At 36.8% G+C, this 14069-nt stretch overlaps 3 protein-coding genes and 1 non-coding gene across 5 annotated transcripts; 2 read left to right on the top strand and 2 right to left on the bottom strand.

The window, feature by feature from the left end:
* The first annotated feature begins 2228 nt into the window (after positions 1-2228).
* Positions 2229-3179, top strand: LOC103848464 (mitogen-activated protein kinase kinase kinase 3-like). The gene has a single exon (XM_009125364.3). It carries the CDS (start codon positions 2229-2231, stop codon positions 3177-3179), a length of 951 nt encoding a protein of 316 aa, XP_009123612.3.
* Positions 3180-3354: 175 nt separating this feature from the next.
* LOC103848463 lies at positions 3355-4910 on the bottom strand. Of its 2 annotated transcripts, none has more exons than XM_009125363.3 (3): positions 4396-4910; positions 3872-4089; positions 3355-3675 (listed from the first exon to the last, which is right to left on the bottom strand). In XM_009125363.3, exons 2-3 carry the CDS (start codon positions 4087-4089, stop codon positions 3585-3587), a joined length of 309 nt encoding a protein of 102 aa, XP_009123611.1. In that variant the 5' UTR covers positions 4396-4910; the 3' UTR covers positions 3355-3584. The 2 variants fall into 2 exon arrangements, with proteins under 2 accessions (XP_009123611.1, XP_009123609.1); XM_009125361.3 differs by having other exon boundaries at positions 3872-4093; positions 4396-4892.
* On the bottom strand, positions 4532-4605 carry TRNAT-AGU. Its single transcript has one exon. It is a non-coding gene; the product is annotated as a tRNA-Thr (tRNA).
* Positions 4911-6074: 1164 nt separating the features above from the next.
* LOC103848462 (LRR receptor-like serine/threonine-protein kinase GSO2) lies at positions 6075-14069 on the top strand. Its single transcript, XM_009125360.3, has 3 exons — positions 6075-11770; positions 11845-13903; positions 13986-14069. Exons 1-2 carry the CDS (start codon positions 8404-8406, stop codon positions 12207-12209), a joined length of 3732 nt encoding a protein of 1243 aa, XP_009123608.1. The 5' UTR covers positions 6075-8403; the 3' UTR covers positions 12210-13903; positions 13986-14069.

Raw genomic sequence — 14069 nt, 5'->3', positions numbered from 1 at the left:
CTTTGAAATCTGTTATTTTAGACGACTGAAAAATATGTCGTCCACTCTTGTCTGGTTAAAAAAAACTCCAAAAAAGCTAGACGACTTACATTTCAGTCGTCATAGGTTAGTTTTGCATTTGACTAGATTATTTCAAAAGTTTGACTTTCCTGGACGACTTACATTTCAGTCGTCTCGTAAAAATTAAAATATCAATATTTTTTAAAACTAGATGACTTACAATTAAGTCGTCATAGGTTAGTTTTGCAATTGAAAAAAAAACTTCAATAATTAATTATATATAGACGACTTACAATTCAGTCGTCCGTCAGACGACTTACTTGTAAGTCGTCCAGGATTTACGAGTTTTGACCAGAATCTCAGAATAAAATCATGGACGACTTACATGTAAGTCGTCGGGCGGATGACTGAATTGTAAGTCGTCTGGGTATAGTTAAATATTGAAGTTTTTTTTCAATTGCAAAACTAACCTATAACGACTTAATTGTAAGTCGTTTAGTGTTAATAAAATATTGATATTTCAATTTTCACCAAACGATTGAAATGTAAGTCGTCCGGGAAAGTCAAACTTCTGAAATAATCCAGTCAAATGCAAAACTAACCTATGACCACTGAAATTTAAGTCGTCTAGGTTCTTTGGAGATTTTTTTTGTAACCAAACAAAATCAGACGACTTAACTTTCAGTCGTCTCGGAAAACATATTTCAAAGTCAATTGCAAAAATAACCTCTGCGTTTGACCAGACGACTTCCAGGTAAGTCGTCTACAGCCTGACAACTTACCTGTAAGTTGTCTGGACGAACAGATCTGGAAAAAAACTTGATTTCATACTTTAAATTGGTGAGATAACTTTCTTAGCACACATAAGGCTTCTACAAGAACACAAAATCTTAAACGAAAGTGACCCACCCAGAATCGTTAGCTTCTTTGACTCTATGAACCATAAAAAATGTAGAATCAAAATCTTGGGTTTTTTTAGCTTAATGTGGAGAGAAAGCGAGAGAGATGTTGTGTTTAGTTCATAAGAATGGAGAAAGAAGAAGGGTAAATCGATTTTGGGAGCATTAAGAGCTTCAAATTGGTTGTTCATGGTGGTTAGGGTATTGATGACAATGGCAATCTTGTAATTACTTGAAGATGATGAGGGTGTGAGAGTAAAAATGTCATTTTCGAAAAAAAAAAAAAAAAAATTAATGACATTTTCGTTAATTATATGAACTTGTGGGGTGGATAGGGCATAACTAATTTTCAAAAAAAAAAAAAAGATTAGTTTTGTGTTTGACTTTGAGTTGTAGGTCAATTTTGCAAAAAACCCATATATTGAAGTGTTAAGAAAAAAGGGATGAATTCTATTTTTGATATAAAATAAAAAATACAATTTTTTGTTTGTACTTAAATGAACTATATATATAAAGATTACTAATTTATGATTTTAATGGTGTATATATTTACATAAAATTTTCTTTTTTAAAAAAACATTATCTTATTATCTTATCGATTTATGTCAAATTCTGAACTTGTCCAACTCGGAACCGAAAAAAATTATTAATTTATCAAGTAGTAATTTATAGAGTTTTTATTGTAGAATGAAATCGTTGAAGAAGAGACAATTTTGTTTACCACTTCTCCCAAAACTGTGCAACATATCCAATATCAACACAAAATAATGAGACTATTTCTTTTCTTAAGGTACTGAGGTCACATTATTGGTTTACAAAAAATAATCCATTTGTACACAATTATAGAAGTGAACTGAAGAAAAAACAAAAAAAAAAGCCGAAGACCAACTGAACCATATGTGATTTAGTAAACCGGTTTTGGTCAGTTTAAAAGGTTGTTACAATTCATTCAGACTTGTATAATAAGCTGATGATTAAGAAAAAACGATTCTCTCTATATCTCTTGCCGTTATGATATGACCAATCTGAAATCTGAATGTAAATCAATCAAAATTTACAGAAATAAAAAAAGGAAATTATAAGAAAGGAACAATTAAAAAGGAAAACTTAAGAAAACAAAAGAAAAAGGAAATAAGAGTAACCGCTCACCCTCGCGATTACAAGAACCAGATAGAAGTGAATGCCGACTCAAATATATCATCTTCTCTTATAAATAAGTGCACACGCCCTACCTATGAACAACCATCACTGATTCTATTTCTTGCGCGTTACTCAAAGCAAAAACAGAGTTCGGTCGAAGCAAAACCCTAAGCGAAGAAGAAGAAGAAGATGTCTAGAGACGACAGAGAAGTTGTAGACGAATTTTCTTCACTGGAGTTTGTGTCTTTTCTAGGTCAAGGTGGCTTTGGTTCCGTTACCCTCATGAGAGATTCCAAATCAAGATTACATGCAGAGAAGTCATCTCCCGTCTATTACATCAACAATCTCGAGAAAGAGCATAGGATCATGCTTCGTTATCGTAACCATCCACGCATTGTCCAAACCACAAGCCCTAGCCTTCACATAGACATCAATCTCCAACGTTGTTGCATCTACATGGAGTTTGCGTCCAAAGGTACTATCCACAACATGATCTCCAGCTTCCATGGCCGACCAATGCCTGAGGTTATGGTCGGACGAGCCGCTCTTATGATCTTACAAGGTCTCGAAGCTCTTCACTCCAACGGCTACGTTCATTGTGATCTCAAGCCAGCCAACGTTCTCATCTTCCCTTCCAAGAATTTTGGACAGCCGTGGGATCTCAAACTTGGTGATTTCGGTTTATCCAAGGAACCTTGTTCGGACCCTAGGTCCTTGTCTGGTGGTACGAAGCAGTATATGCCTCCTGAAGCTGTTGGAACCAATGGAGTGGTGATGATCGGACCGGCTGTTGATGTGTGGTCTCTAGGATGTGTTGTTCTTGAGATGTTTGGTGGCCGTCCACAGAAGATGGGAGATATTTACGCATGGAGACTTCCCAAACTTGTGTCTCCCGTGGCCAGCGATTTCCTGAAACGGTGCATGGAGTTGCATCCCTCGCTCAGAGCTACTACAGCGGATCTACTGAAACATCCTTTTGTTGCGCCAGAAAGAGTCATGAGGAGTGTCATTCCACCACGCCCAGACCAGATGCTTCGCTACTGTCCTCCTGCCTTAAGGTGTCCTCCACCTGCCATAAGGAACAATGTACCGAGGAAGATGACGATGGCTACAAGACCTGGAGATTTGATCGGTTGTTAAGAGTCATATTTAGGTTGTTGCACAGTGTATAAGTCTTTCATCAGTTTCAGGCACTTGACTGATATATTGTAATATCTTTGTCTTTTTTTATCAGATTTGTTTTATTCTTTGCCGAGTGATTGTACTTGCATGTTACTCGTATATTGTAGAACTAGTCAAACAAACATCATCACACTTTCAACTAGATGTCTCTCAGAATAAGTGAAGATTATGATCAAAACTCCATACGCATAGTTTTGGATTTGAATCCATGATTATTACACAACACAAGTATATCAGGCTGTTGCATACTAGAGAGTTAAGATCAAAGAAGCAGAGTAAAACCCAAAATAAAAAGAATCTAACTACTAAGTTCTATCTGACATTATGAGAGTGCAGATCTCTTTTGTTGGAAGATAACATTCTCTACTTGTTACGCTTTGCAGCACGTCTTCCATGACCCTTCTTTGGTGGTCCTTTGTCACGACGCTTCAACATCTCAAGCTTCGATAAGCGCCTACAATAGCACACAAGGTCTCAAAGTTTAAAGGCAAGGGTCATTGAAATTTATAGACAGAGTAAGATCCTCAAAACCGTGGTAATTACAATGCTTATGAAAAACATGTTAATATAGGCATTGCTTCGGTCCACTCGAATCGAATCTTAAGGCTTCCTAGAGAAAGTAAAAACAAGAAGGTTTGGGAGAAAAGTACTCTTTTTCTTCTCTAGCCAAGACATTGGGATCCTCATTCTTGATGTCGTAGGGATACCATTCAGCAACCTTATCACCAAAAAGCTTCTTCCTTAAGATCTTATGAGAAGATCTCTGTCCCGTTGGGTTAAGCATGTGTCCGAAAATCCTTGCTCTTGCTTCGGTCACACCAATAGTGACTGCTGAAGTTACAAGGCTTTTCAAGCTGCCACTAGCCATCTTCCTTCAAACACACAAATGAAACATGAACAATCAATTTGCAAAATCACTCATCCCATGCTGATCAATTTAACCAAAAGACACAAAACATTTCAATTACAAGATTCAAGAGATAATAATTTGGGGCAGTTAGATAAAAGAACAGAGCATGTCGTTATGAAATACTCTAAGGGGCATTTCGTCGAACACGTTCCCTGCTCGAGTAAAACAATTTGGGAAACAAAGAGTATCGATCGTTTTCACCATCGGCAATGAGACTACATTTGAATCTCGATGGAAAAATAAGGAAACGAGAGAGAAACTTACCTAAAATAGAAACAGTGGCGACGGTGAGTACCAGAGGATCGGAGACGGCGAGACTAGAAATAAATGACTTCGATAGTGAAGTGGAGTAGTATCCGAAAGTTTTGCAACAAAACAGTTACCAAAATAGAAAATTATTTGCTTTCATTGAGAGTTGAACTCAAGATCTCCCGCTTACTAAACGGGTGCTCTAACCAACTGAGCTATGAAAGCTTTATTGCAAATTGTTTTACTAATAAGGATATTAAATAGCTTACAATCAGGTTTTAACCATTGATACATTTTAGTACCACCTTTCCTTCGTGGTTTTACTTAAGACTTGCGAAGATACTACAATTCAAAAAAGAAATAATATCATCAATTATGTCAGTTATATACTCTCTCCTTTTTTATGGTAATAAAAAGGATACTCTCACTTTTTTATCGGAAACCCAACCAATGCAATAATTCCTCCCAACGAAAACCAAATCTAAGTGATATATGTCAATCAATCAAGCTTTTTTTTCTTTTTTTAAACCTACAGAAAAAAAAAGATATCTAGAAAATTAAAAATAGCGATAGAGAATTTTTATTTCTAGAGCAAAAAATTAGTGTTTTAAAAAACTACATCAATGAAAGCTACAACAAATAAATCTACAAGTTAAATTCTACAGCAAAAAAAAAAATTATAGCATTTACCAATCATTCCCTAGAACTCACTTACCAATAACCATAGGGTTAGACATGAGCATAATGGAGTGAAACATTTGAATTGGACCCCATTTACATAAGGGTCCCTAATATTAAAAAAATATGTTTTATATATTAATTTATAAAAAAAATCAATGTTTTCAACATAATATATAGAATATTTGGAAAATATATATACTAATTATAGGTATATAATTTTCTTATCTCCTCATTTTTGTGTTTAGATAATTGTCTAATTTGCATATTTTAGATGCAATTTAACATATATTTTGTGTTTACTACTTCAACAAAAAAAAAGACATTGATTGGGTCCTCAAAAATACCAGATCTGACTTTGACTAGACCAACAACTCATTGGTTTATGTACTCTTTTCATTATACATGATTTTGGGATAAATCACAACAATTAAAAAATTTCATTTATTCTTAAAATTACTTTTGAAAATATAAATTAAAATAATCTACTAATTATAAAAGAAGATGTATAATCTAATTGGTGAAACTGTTTTCGATAAAGTTATGTCAAAACATCTGATATTTTAAAACGAAAAGAAAACTTTTAAATTAGCATCAATTATGAAAGAAGAGATTAATTCTTTTCTACCAGAAAATTGGTTTTGATGATGCTTACTATGAGTTTAAATCCCAAAACAACATATCGTATATTCAGAGTTGACAATTCGTTAAAGCGTACGAAGTAGTCTATTATGTTTCTTAAAAATATATTTTTGTGTGTATCATTCATACATATCATAAGAATATATTCAAAATTCATTATAAAGATATCATTTTTATTAGATACTTTTATAATTTAAACTAATAATATTGTAATTAAGGTAATTAATTATCAATTTAAAATGTACTATTAACTAATAAAATTACATAGAATGGAAAACATATATTTTTATGAAACAAATTTTTATTTTAAATTTTTTATCTTTTAGAAAGGGAGAGAAAACAAAAGTAAAGCAATGTTAAAAAAATGTTAAAAAAATCATTTTTTATTGCTATTATATTTTATTTATTTATTTTATATCTTTTATCTTACAAAACAAATTCTAAATATTATGTTTGTTTTTTGAAAAAATCTATATATAAAATAAATAATTTTCATTGGTTGGTGAATCTATAGGTTCACCTAGGGGGTGAACCCAAGAATTTTTCATCTTACAATTAGAGGTAAACGTTGAAGAACAATTTAGAACCATATCATATAAAAGTAGTCGACCGCCCAATGCTATGGGAGGGAATGATTACCTATATAGTCTTATTTATGTGTAAGGGCCAAAACGAGAAGAAGATGACATTGTTAGACGAAATGTATGTCTAGAAATAAAAACAATCGGATTAGATTAAGAGAGGCCTAACCACATGCTAAAAGACAATTAACCATGCAAATTGAGAGTAATCATACCTCAGGAATAAACTCCTCATATAAGAACAACAAATTGACTAAGCAAAAGGATAGTTTTATCCAATGAGATAAGGGTTTCACACTTTATCATTCCATAAAAAAAAACAAAATGAATATGATATTTCAACCTTTTCAAACCGTATATTGATTCTCTTATCGATTTTATACCAATGGAAATACGACTTCTGATAACAGTACAAACAGAATTGACTTACATACATACAACTGACATACAATCGTTGAAGAGCACTAAAGTTATTTTAGACCTTATTAATAAGAATCAAAGCATTTTAATATGTAATTGTCCGTATGAACACCGTGTGATTCAATTCAGCAGTAGATACATCTGCATTTATGTCAAAGATGACATCTGCAAAATCTTTTATTAAATCGGGAAAATATCAAAGAGAATCATGTTAGATCAAACCAATATGTTGCCGAGTGTGGTGGTGATGACAAAAGTGGATGGAATCATGAGAGAACCCCTTTGACTTAGCAATTGATTATGTAGATAATTGAGTTTAGATTTTAGGGTCAAACATACAGTTTTAAAGACTCTTGGTTTAAATTATAGAGTTCATAAAAATCTGTACCATATATTATATGGTTCTAACTTTCTATAAAATTGACGGGATGAGGTAGCTCACTTGGTAAGGACTTTGTGGGCCAATTGTCATGCTCATGGGTTCGACGCCAGGCGGAGGCGAACTACCCATTCTGTCACCAAATGCGGTACTGGGTGTTGGGCCTTGTCCCCAGCCCAGGTAAAACCCTTCCGGGTGAAGTGGACCGCTGCCTAACCGGGCCCAGGGGAATGACCCACGTAAGTGGAACCCCTGGATTATCAAAAAAAAAAAAAAAAAAAAAACTTTCTATAAAATTAGTTATTTTCACAACCTCCTCCAACGCTCAAGATAAAGAAAATATTTATCACATAAATAAAATATATATTTAAATTAATATAAATAATATTTTTAAAATGATGTACATGCCGACACTATATAAGAATCTATACATAGAAATACAACTGCTCTCTTTTTCATGCAAGGCTTGAGTAAATGAGAAGCCAACACACTTCAAAACAAAAGCAGAAATTGAAGAAGTACCCTTCAACCATGTCACCGTTCTCTGATCTCAACTACTCTCATTCGGTGGCCATGGTCAACCCCATATCAATCCTTTTATACTATTTCATGATCATTAAACTCATTCAACTTATTTACGTCATTGTCACTAATCTCATTTCAAACCGTCATTCATTACTTACATAACTAAAACTCTCATCAAATTGAATAATGTGGATCAATTACGGTTAAGATGAATAAATCTAAACACAAATAGCATTTATATAGCGAGACATTGACACAGCCGCAACATAAATGTAAGACACTTGCAATTGCATATTCCAATGTCTCTCCTCTGACCATCTTTGACCTTCGTCTTCTCTTTCCCATTGCCTCATTCAGCTTCCTTTACACAAACTCTCTCTCTCTCAATAATCAAGTGAAATAACAGAAGATAGAAAGAGAGATTCGCGTGTTGTCATTTAAAAGGATATATCTATATAGATTTAAACTTATACCCCCATCCCTAGCTTTATCTGCATTAACTTCTCCTCTAACTCACCACATTAAACATATATATACACAAACATATGCTCAGATTATATGTCATATAGATGGATAGATAGAGAGAGAGAGAGAGAGAGAGAGAGAGAGAGAGTCCCCATGCACCGTTCTTACGACCAATCATTCGTCTTCAACCAAAGGGACCAACAATTGTCTTAAATTCTCTATGTTTCCAACACTAGTCTCACACTGATCACGACAAGAAACTCAAGATACTTCATTCACTTTCATACATCTCTTGTTTCTGAAGAAGAAGAAGAAAGAAGAAGGAAAAAAAAAATGCAGCAAAGTTCACTTCTTATTGTGTTGCTCGTCCTCTGGTTTTCAATCGGGCCCGGTTTGGGTCAACCGGTTCAAAGTGACGATCTTCAAACTCTTCTCGAAGTGAAGAAGTCTATTGTGATAAACCCAGAAGACGAAAAGGTTCTCCAAAACTGGAATTCAGATGATCTCAATTACTGCAACTGGACCGGTGTCACGTGCCGTGGTCGTGTCGTCATCGGTTTAAATCTCTCTGATTTTGACTTAACCGGTTCAATCTCTCCTTCGATTGGCCGGTTTAGTAACCTAATCCACCTCGATCTATCTTCCAATAGTCTCGTGGGTCCCATCCCAACTGCTCTCTCCAACCTCTCCGCCTCCTTGGAAACTTTGCATCTCTTCTCTAACCAACTCACCGGCGAGCTACCGAGTCAACTCGGCTCACTCGTGAACCTCAGGTCCTTAAAACTCGGAGACAACGACCTAATCGGACCAATCCCGGATACGTTCGGTAACCTCGTCAATCTCCAGACGCTCGCATTGGCCAAGTGTAGACTCACCGGTTCAATACCGAGTCAACTCGGTCGACTCGTTAACCTCCAAGCTTTAATCCTACAACAAAACTTCCTCCAAGGACCGATCCCGCCCGAGTTGGGAAACTGCACCAGCCTCGTTTTGTTCACCGCTGCGTTGAATAGCCTCAACGGGTCGTTACCGACGGAGCTGAGTCAACTCGGAAACCTCCAGATACTAAATTTGGGAAACAACAGCTTCTCCGGCGAGATACCGAGCCAACTCGGTGACTTGCGCAATCTACAATACCTTAACTTGGTTGGTAACAGACTTCAAGGTCCGATTCCAAAGAGAGTAACCGGTTTGGAGAATCTTCAAACCCTTGATTTGTCCGACAACAATCTCACCGGAGAGATACACGAAGAGTTCTGGAACATGAACCAGCTTGAAGATTTGGTTCTAGCCAATAACCGTCTCTCTGGTTCCTTACCAAAGAGCTTGTGCTCTAACAACACAAGCTTGAAGCAACTGGTTTTGTCTGGAACTCAACTCTCCGGCGAAATCCCGGCGGAAGTTAGCAAATGTCAGTCACTACAAGCGCTTGATCTGTCGAACAACACGCTCGCCGGACGAATCCCAGATTCATTGTTCAATCTCGCTGAACTCACGGTTTTATATCTTAACAACAATACCTTGAAGGGTACGTTATCTCACTCAATATCTAACCTAAGGAATCTACAAGAGCTTGCTCTGTATCACAATGACTTGGAGGGGAAGTTACCTAACGAAATCGGTTTTCTCAGCAAATTAGAAGTTCTGTATCTATACGAGAACCGGTTTTCCGGTGAAATCCCGACCGAGATTGGGAACTGCACGAGTCTGAAGTCGGTTGATATGTTTGGGAATCATTTCAGTGGAGAGATTCCTTTTTCGATTGGGAGATTAGAAGACCTTACTCTGCTTCACTTGAGAGAGAACGAGTTCGTTGGTAACATTCCCGCCGCTTTAGGTAACTGTCACAAGCTGACGATTCTTGATTTAGCCGACAACCAGCTCTCGGGTTCGATTCCTTCCTCGTTCGGGTTCTTGAAGTCGTTAGAACAGTTGCATCTTTACAACAATTCTCTTCGGGGGAGTCTTCCGAGTTCGCTCATCAACCTGAAGAATCTCACAAGGATCAACTTCTCAAGCAACAAGCTTAATGGCTCGATCAGTGCGTTGTGCGGTTCAAGCTCTTATCTCTCTTTTGATGTCACGGATAACGAGTTCGAGGGAGATGTACCTCTCGAGCTAGGGAAGTCTCCGAGTCTCGACCGGTTAAGGTTAGGGAAGAATCAGTTCACAGGAAGAATCCCTTGGACATTTGGGAAGATTAGTGCCTTGTCTTTGTTGGATGTCTCGAGCAACTCTCTGACAGGAAACATACCGTTAGAGCTTGGTTTGTGTAAGAAGCTGACACACATTGATCTCAACGATAACTTTCTTTCAGGGGTTATACCTCCATGGCTTGGGAAGCTTCCACTGCTTGGTGAACTCAAGCTTTCTTCTAATCAGTTTACCGGTTCACTCCCTACTGAGATTTTCAACTTAACAAAGCTGCTTGTGCTATCTCTCGATGGAAACTCACTTAACGGTTCAATCCCACAAGAGATTGGAAACTTGGAAGCTCTCAATGTACTTAACCTCGGAAAGAATCAGTTTTCAGGTGAGCTTCCTTCAGGAATAGGCAAGCTGAGCAAGCTTTACGAGCTCCGGTTATCGAGAAACATCTTAACCGGAGAAATCCCTGTTGAGATTGGACAGCTACAGGATCTTCAAAGTGCTTTAGATCTCAGCTACAACAACTTCACCGGAGACATTCCATCTACGATCTCTACGTTACATAAGCTTGAATCTCTTGATCTGTCTCACAATCACCTTGTCGGAGTTGTTCCTGGACAGATCGGGGACATGAAGAGCTTAGTGTATCTCAATCTCTCTTACAACAACCTCGAGGGGAAGTTGAAGAAGCAGTTCTCTAAATGGCAAGCTGATGCTTTTGTAGGCAATGCAGGTCTTTGTGGAAGCCCTCTTAGCCATTGTGCTGGTCTGAACAAGAAGCAGCAAGGTCTTAGTGCGAAAACTGTGGTTATCATCTCTGCGCTTTCATCAGTAGCAGCGATTGCTTTGATGGTACTTGTGATCGTCGTCTTCTTCAAGCAAAATATTGCTCTTTTCAAAAAAGGGAGAGGCGGAAACAGCGCATTCTCATCAAACTCTTCATCTTCAGAAGCTCCTCTGTTTAGCAATGGAGGTGCAAAGTCAGATATAAAGTGGGAAGACATTATGGAAGCTACGCATTACCTTGACGACGAGTTCATGATTGGATCAGGAGGGTCAGGAAAAGTTTACAAAGCGGATTTGGTGAACGGAGAGACGATTGCTGTTAAGAAAATCCTCTGGAAAGATGATTTGATGTCAAACAAGAGCTTTAACAGAGAAGTGAAGACCCTTGGAACAATCAGACACAGACATTTGGTTAAGCTAATGGGTTACTGCAGCAGCAAAGCGCAAGGTTTGAATATGTTGATTTACGAGTACATGGAGAACGGAAGTGTATGGGACTGGCTTCACGCTAAGAAGAAAGAGGTTCTTGATTGGGAAACAAGATTGAAAATAGCAGTTGGGTTGGCTCAAGGAGTAGAGTATCTTCATTTTGATTGTGTTCCTCCCATTGTTCACCGCGATATCAAATCCAGCAATGTGCTTCTTGATTCCAACATGGAAGCACATTTGGGAGATTTCGGACTCGCCAAGATCCTAACTGAGAATTGTGACACCAACACAGAATCAAATTCTTTGTTCGCAGGCTCTTATGGCTACATTGCACCAGGTACATATCTTTCTTGCGTTTCTTGATTTTTTTTCTTCTTCTCTTAAAGCTAATGTTTTTTATTTATTTCATAGAGTATGCTTACTCGTTGAAGGCGACTGAGAAGAGCGATGTGTACAGTATGGGGATAGTGTTGATGGAGATTGTGACTGGTAAAAAACCAACAGAGGGAGTGTTTGGTGAAGAGACGGATATGGTTAGATGGGTAGATAAGGTTCTTGGTTCTGCAGCGAGAGAGAAGCTGATTGATTCAGAGCTTAAACCGCTTTTGCCTTGCGAAGAGGCAGCAGCTTATCAGGTTCTTGAAATAGCAATTCAGTGCACAAAGACTTATCCTCAGGAGAGACCATCTTCAAGACAAGCTTGTGACTGCCTTCTCAGTGTCTTCAACAGTAGAGGTGCTAGTTACAGGGAGGTGCAAACTGATCCCCAGAAATGATTTATGTAGACATATTGATTTTGCGTTAAATAATGAAATTGATCATGTACTAAGTAATCGTTGAAAACGTATGAAATAAATGGCTTCATCCAGAAAAGTCATGCGACTGAGGTTTTGGTTTAGTGATTAGGGTTTGGCTACTTCGGTTAAGCTTTTTTCTATTTATAATGGTTCTTACAATGCTTCCCAACCACCAAAATTGATCATACAAGTAAAGAAACTGTAAGTAGCAGCATAAAAGTTGTTTCTATATTTTGAAACTTTGTGTCTAGACAATTTTGTTATTGTAGAAGAGTTACAATATACTCCTCCGTTCTATTTTGTTAGATGCTTTTGAAAAAAAAAAGTTTTACAAAGATAGATTTTGTATGTTTTCTATAAAGAAATTGTAGATTTCAAAAAAAAATATTAATTATGTTCAATTAATATTAGTTAACAATTATTGACAATATATAACTATAGAAATAATACATTTATTATATTAATTTAATATTTTTAATATGTGTAAAAACACTTATAATTTTTATCTTTGTGGAATGGTGCTAGTATAATTTTATCTTACTGGCTAATGTGTTTCTAAGTGATGTTTTTTTTGGGGTAAAAAAAACTTAAGCTTTAGTACCAAGTTTCAATTGTGAAAGAAATTACATAAAACAGAGTAGTAGAGCACATAAATAAAATCTACTAAAACTTAAAGAACAAACTTTCATTGATAAAACTTAACAAGATATGGTAGTTATCATCTCCCTATTAGATGTGCTCCTAAGTCCTGTTATTGACAAAACTTAACAAGAAATGTATTTTCTAAGCTTTTTTTTTTTTTTGTAACACTACTTTCAATTAGGGCTGGGCATAAAATCCGAAACCCGAAATCCGAACCGAAACAACCGATCCGTACCCAGTCCGAAATGTAAAAAATACCTCAATGGATCATATAGGGTGTTACAAAACATATACGAACCCGAAGTGTTATTAACCGAACCCGAACGGGTAACCCGAAAACACGAAAAAATATCTGAAGAAACCGATCCGAATGTCCAAATTAATATATAATATAAATATTTGAAACATAAATATGTACTTCAAATATTCAATTTCATATTTATTTGGATATGATATCTAACAATAAGTATTGAAAATCACAATACTAAAAGCAGCATATTCTGTATCTAGAGAACGCCACGTCCTCAAAAATATTCGTCCAATCAGAATCAGTTAATTGTCCACGTCAGATGGGCCTCACAATTGTTTTTTAAATTGGCCCAACTGGACACAAAACACACAAAGAAACACGTCGAAGGATGACGCTTCGCTTCACCTCTGCCAGTTCGTCTTCTCCAATTGAAGAGTAAAGAAACCGAGTAGTAATCGAGCCAATTCTACACAATCAATACGTTCTTAATGATTTCATTCCATCTCCCTCTTTTTTTCCCTCTTTGGATTTGTCCGATCGATTAGAACTTCGTAATTAGATCTGAAATTCGCGAGCTTTAGGTCAACTGGTTTCGTCTCTGTGCAATTCAAGGAGCTAGCTCAGGCTTATGAGGTTCTCAGCGAAGCGGAGAAGCGTGAGATCTATGATCTGTACGGTGAGGATGCGCTCAAGGAAGGAATTGGTGGTGGAGGCGGTGGTCATGACCTCTTTGATATCTTCTCCTCTTTCTTTGGTGGTGGTGGTGGACACCCTTTCGGAGGTTAGTCTCTCATCTCCCAATCTGAGAAGAGTTTTTGACTTTTGAATAGATGATAAAGGTTTGATTTTTTGGTTTTGATTAGGTGGCAGCAGCCGTGGAAAGAGGCAGAGGCGTGGTGAAGATGTTGTTCACCCTCTGAAGGTTTCCCTTGAGGATCTTTATCTCG

This window comes from Brassica rapa, chromosome A02 (genome assembly GCF_000309985.2).
Source record: "Brassica rapa cultivar Chiifu-401-42 chromosome A02, CAAS_Brap_v3.01, whole genome shotgun sequence".
Lineage (NCBI taxonomy): Eukaryota > Viridiplantae > Streptophyta > Magnoliopsida > Brassicales > Brassicaceae > Brassica > Brassica rapa.
This window is presented reverse-complemented; position numbering and strand designations above follow the sequence as displayed.

Excerpts from the sequence above, each read along its gene's own strand:
- LOC103848464 (XM_009125364.3), top strand. The coding sequence starts at position 2,229 with ATGTCTAGAGACGACAGAGAAGTTGTAGACGAATTTTCTTCACTGGAG.
- LOC103848463 (XM_009125363.3), bottom strand. The coding sequence starts at position 4,089 with ATGGCTAGTGGCAGCTTGAAAAGCCTTGTAACTTCAGCAGTCACTATT. Across the intron at positions 3,676-3,871 it reads TTGGCTAGAGAAGAAAAAGA|GCGCTTATCGAAGCTTGAGA; the intron begins GTACTTTTCTCC and ends GTGCTATTGTAG.
- LOC103848462 (XM_009125360.3), top strand. The coding sequence starts at position 8,404 with ATGCAGCAAAGTTCACTTCTTATTGTGTTGCTCGTCCTCTGGTTTTCA. Across the intron at positions 11,771-11,844 it reads TTATGGCTACATTGCACCAG|AGTATGCTTACTCGTTGAAG; the intron begins GTACATATCTTT and ends TTTATTTCATAG.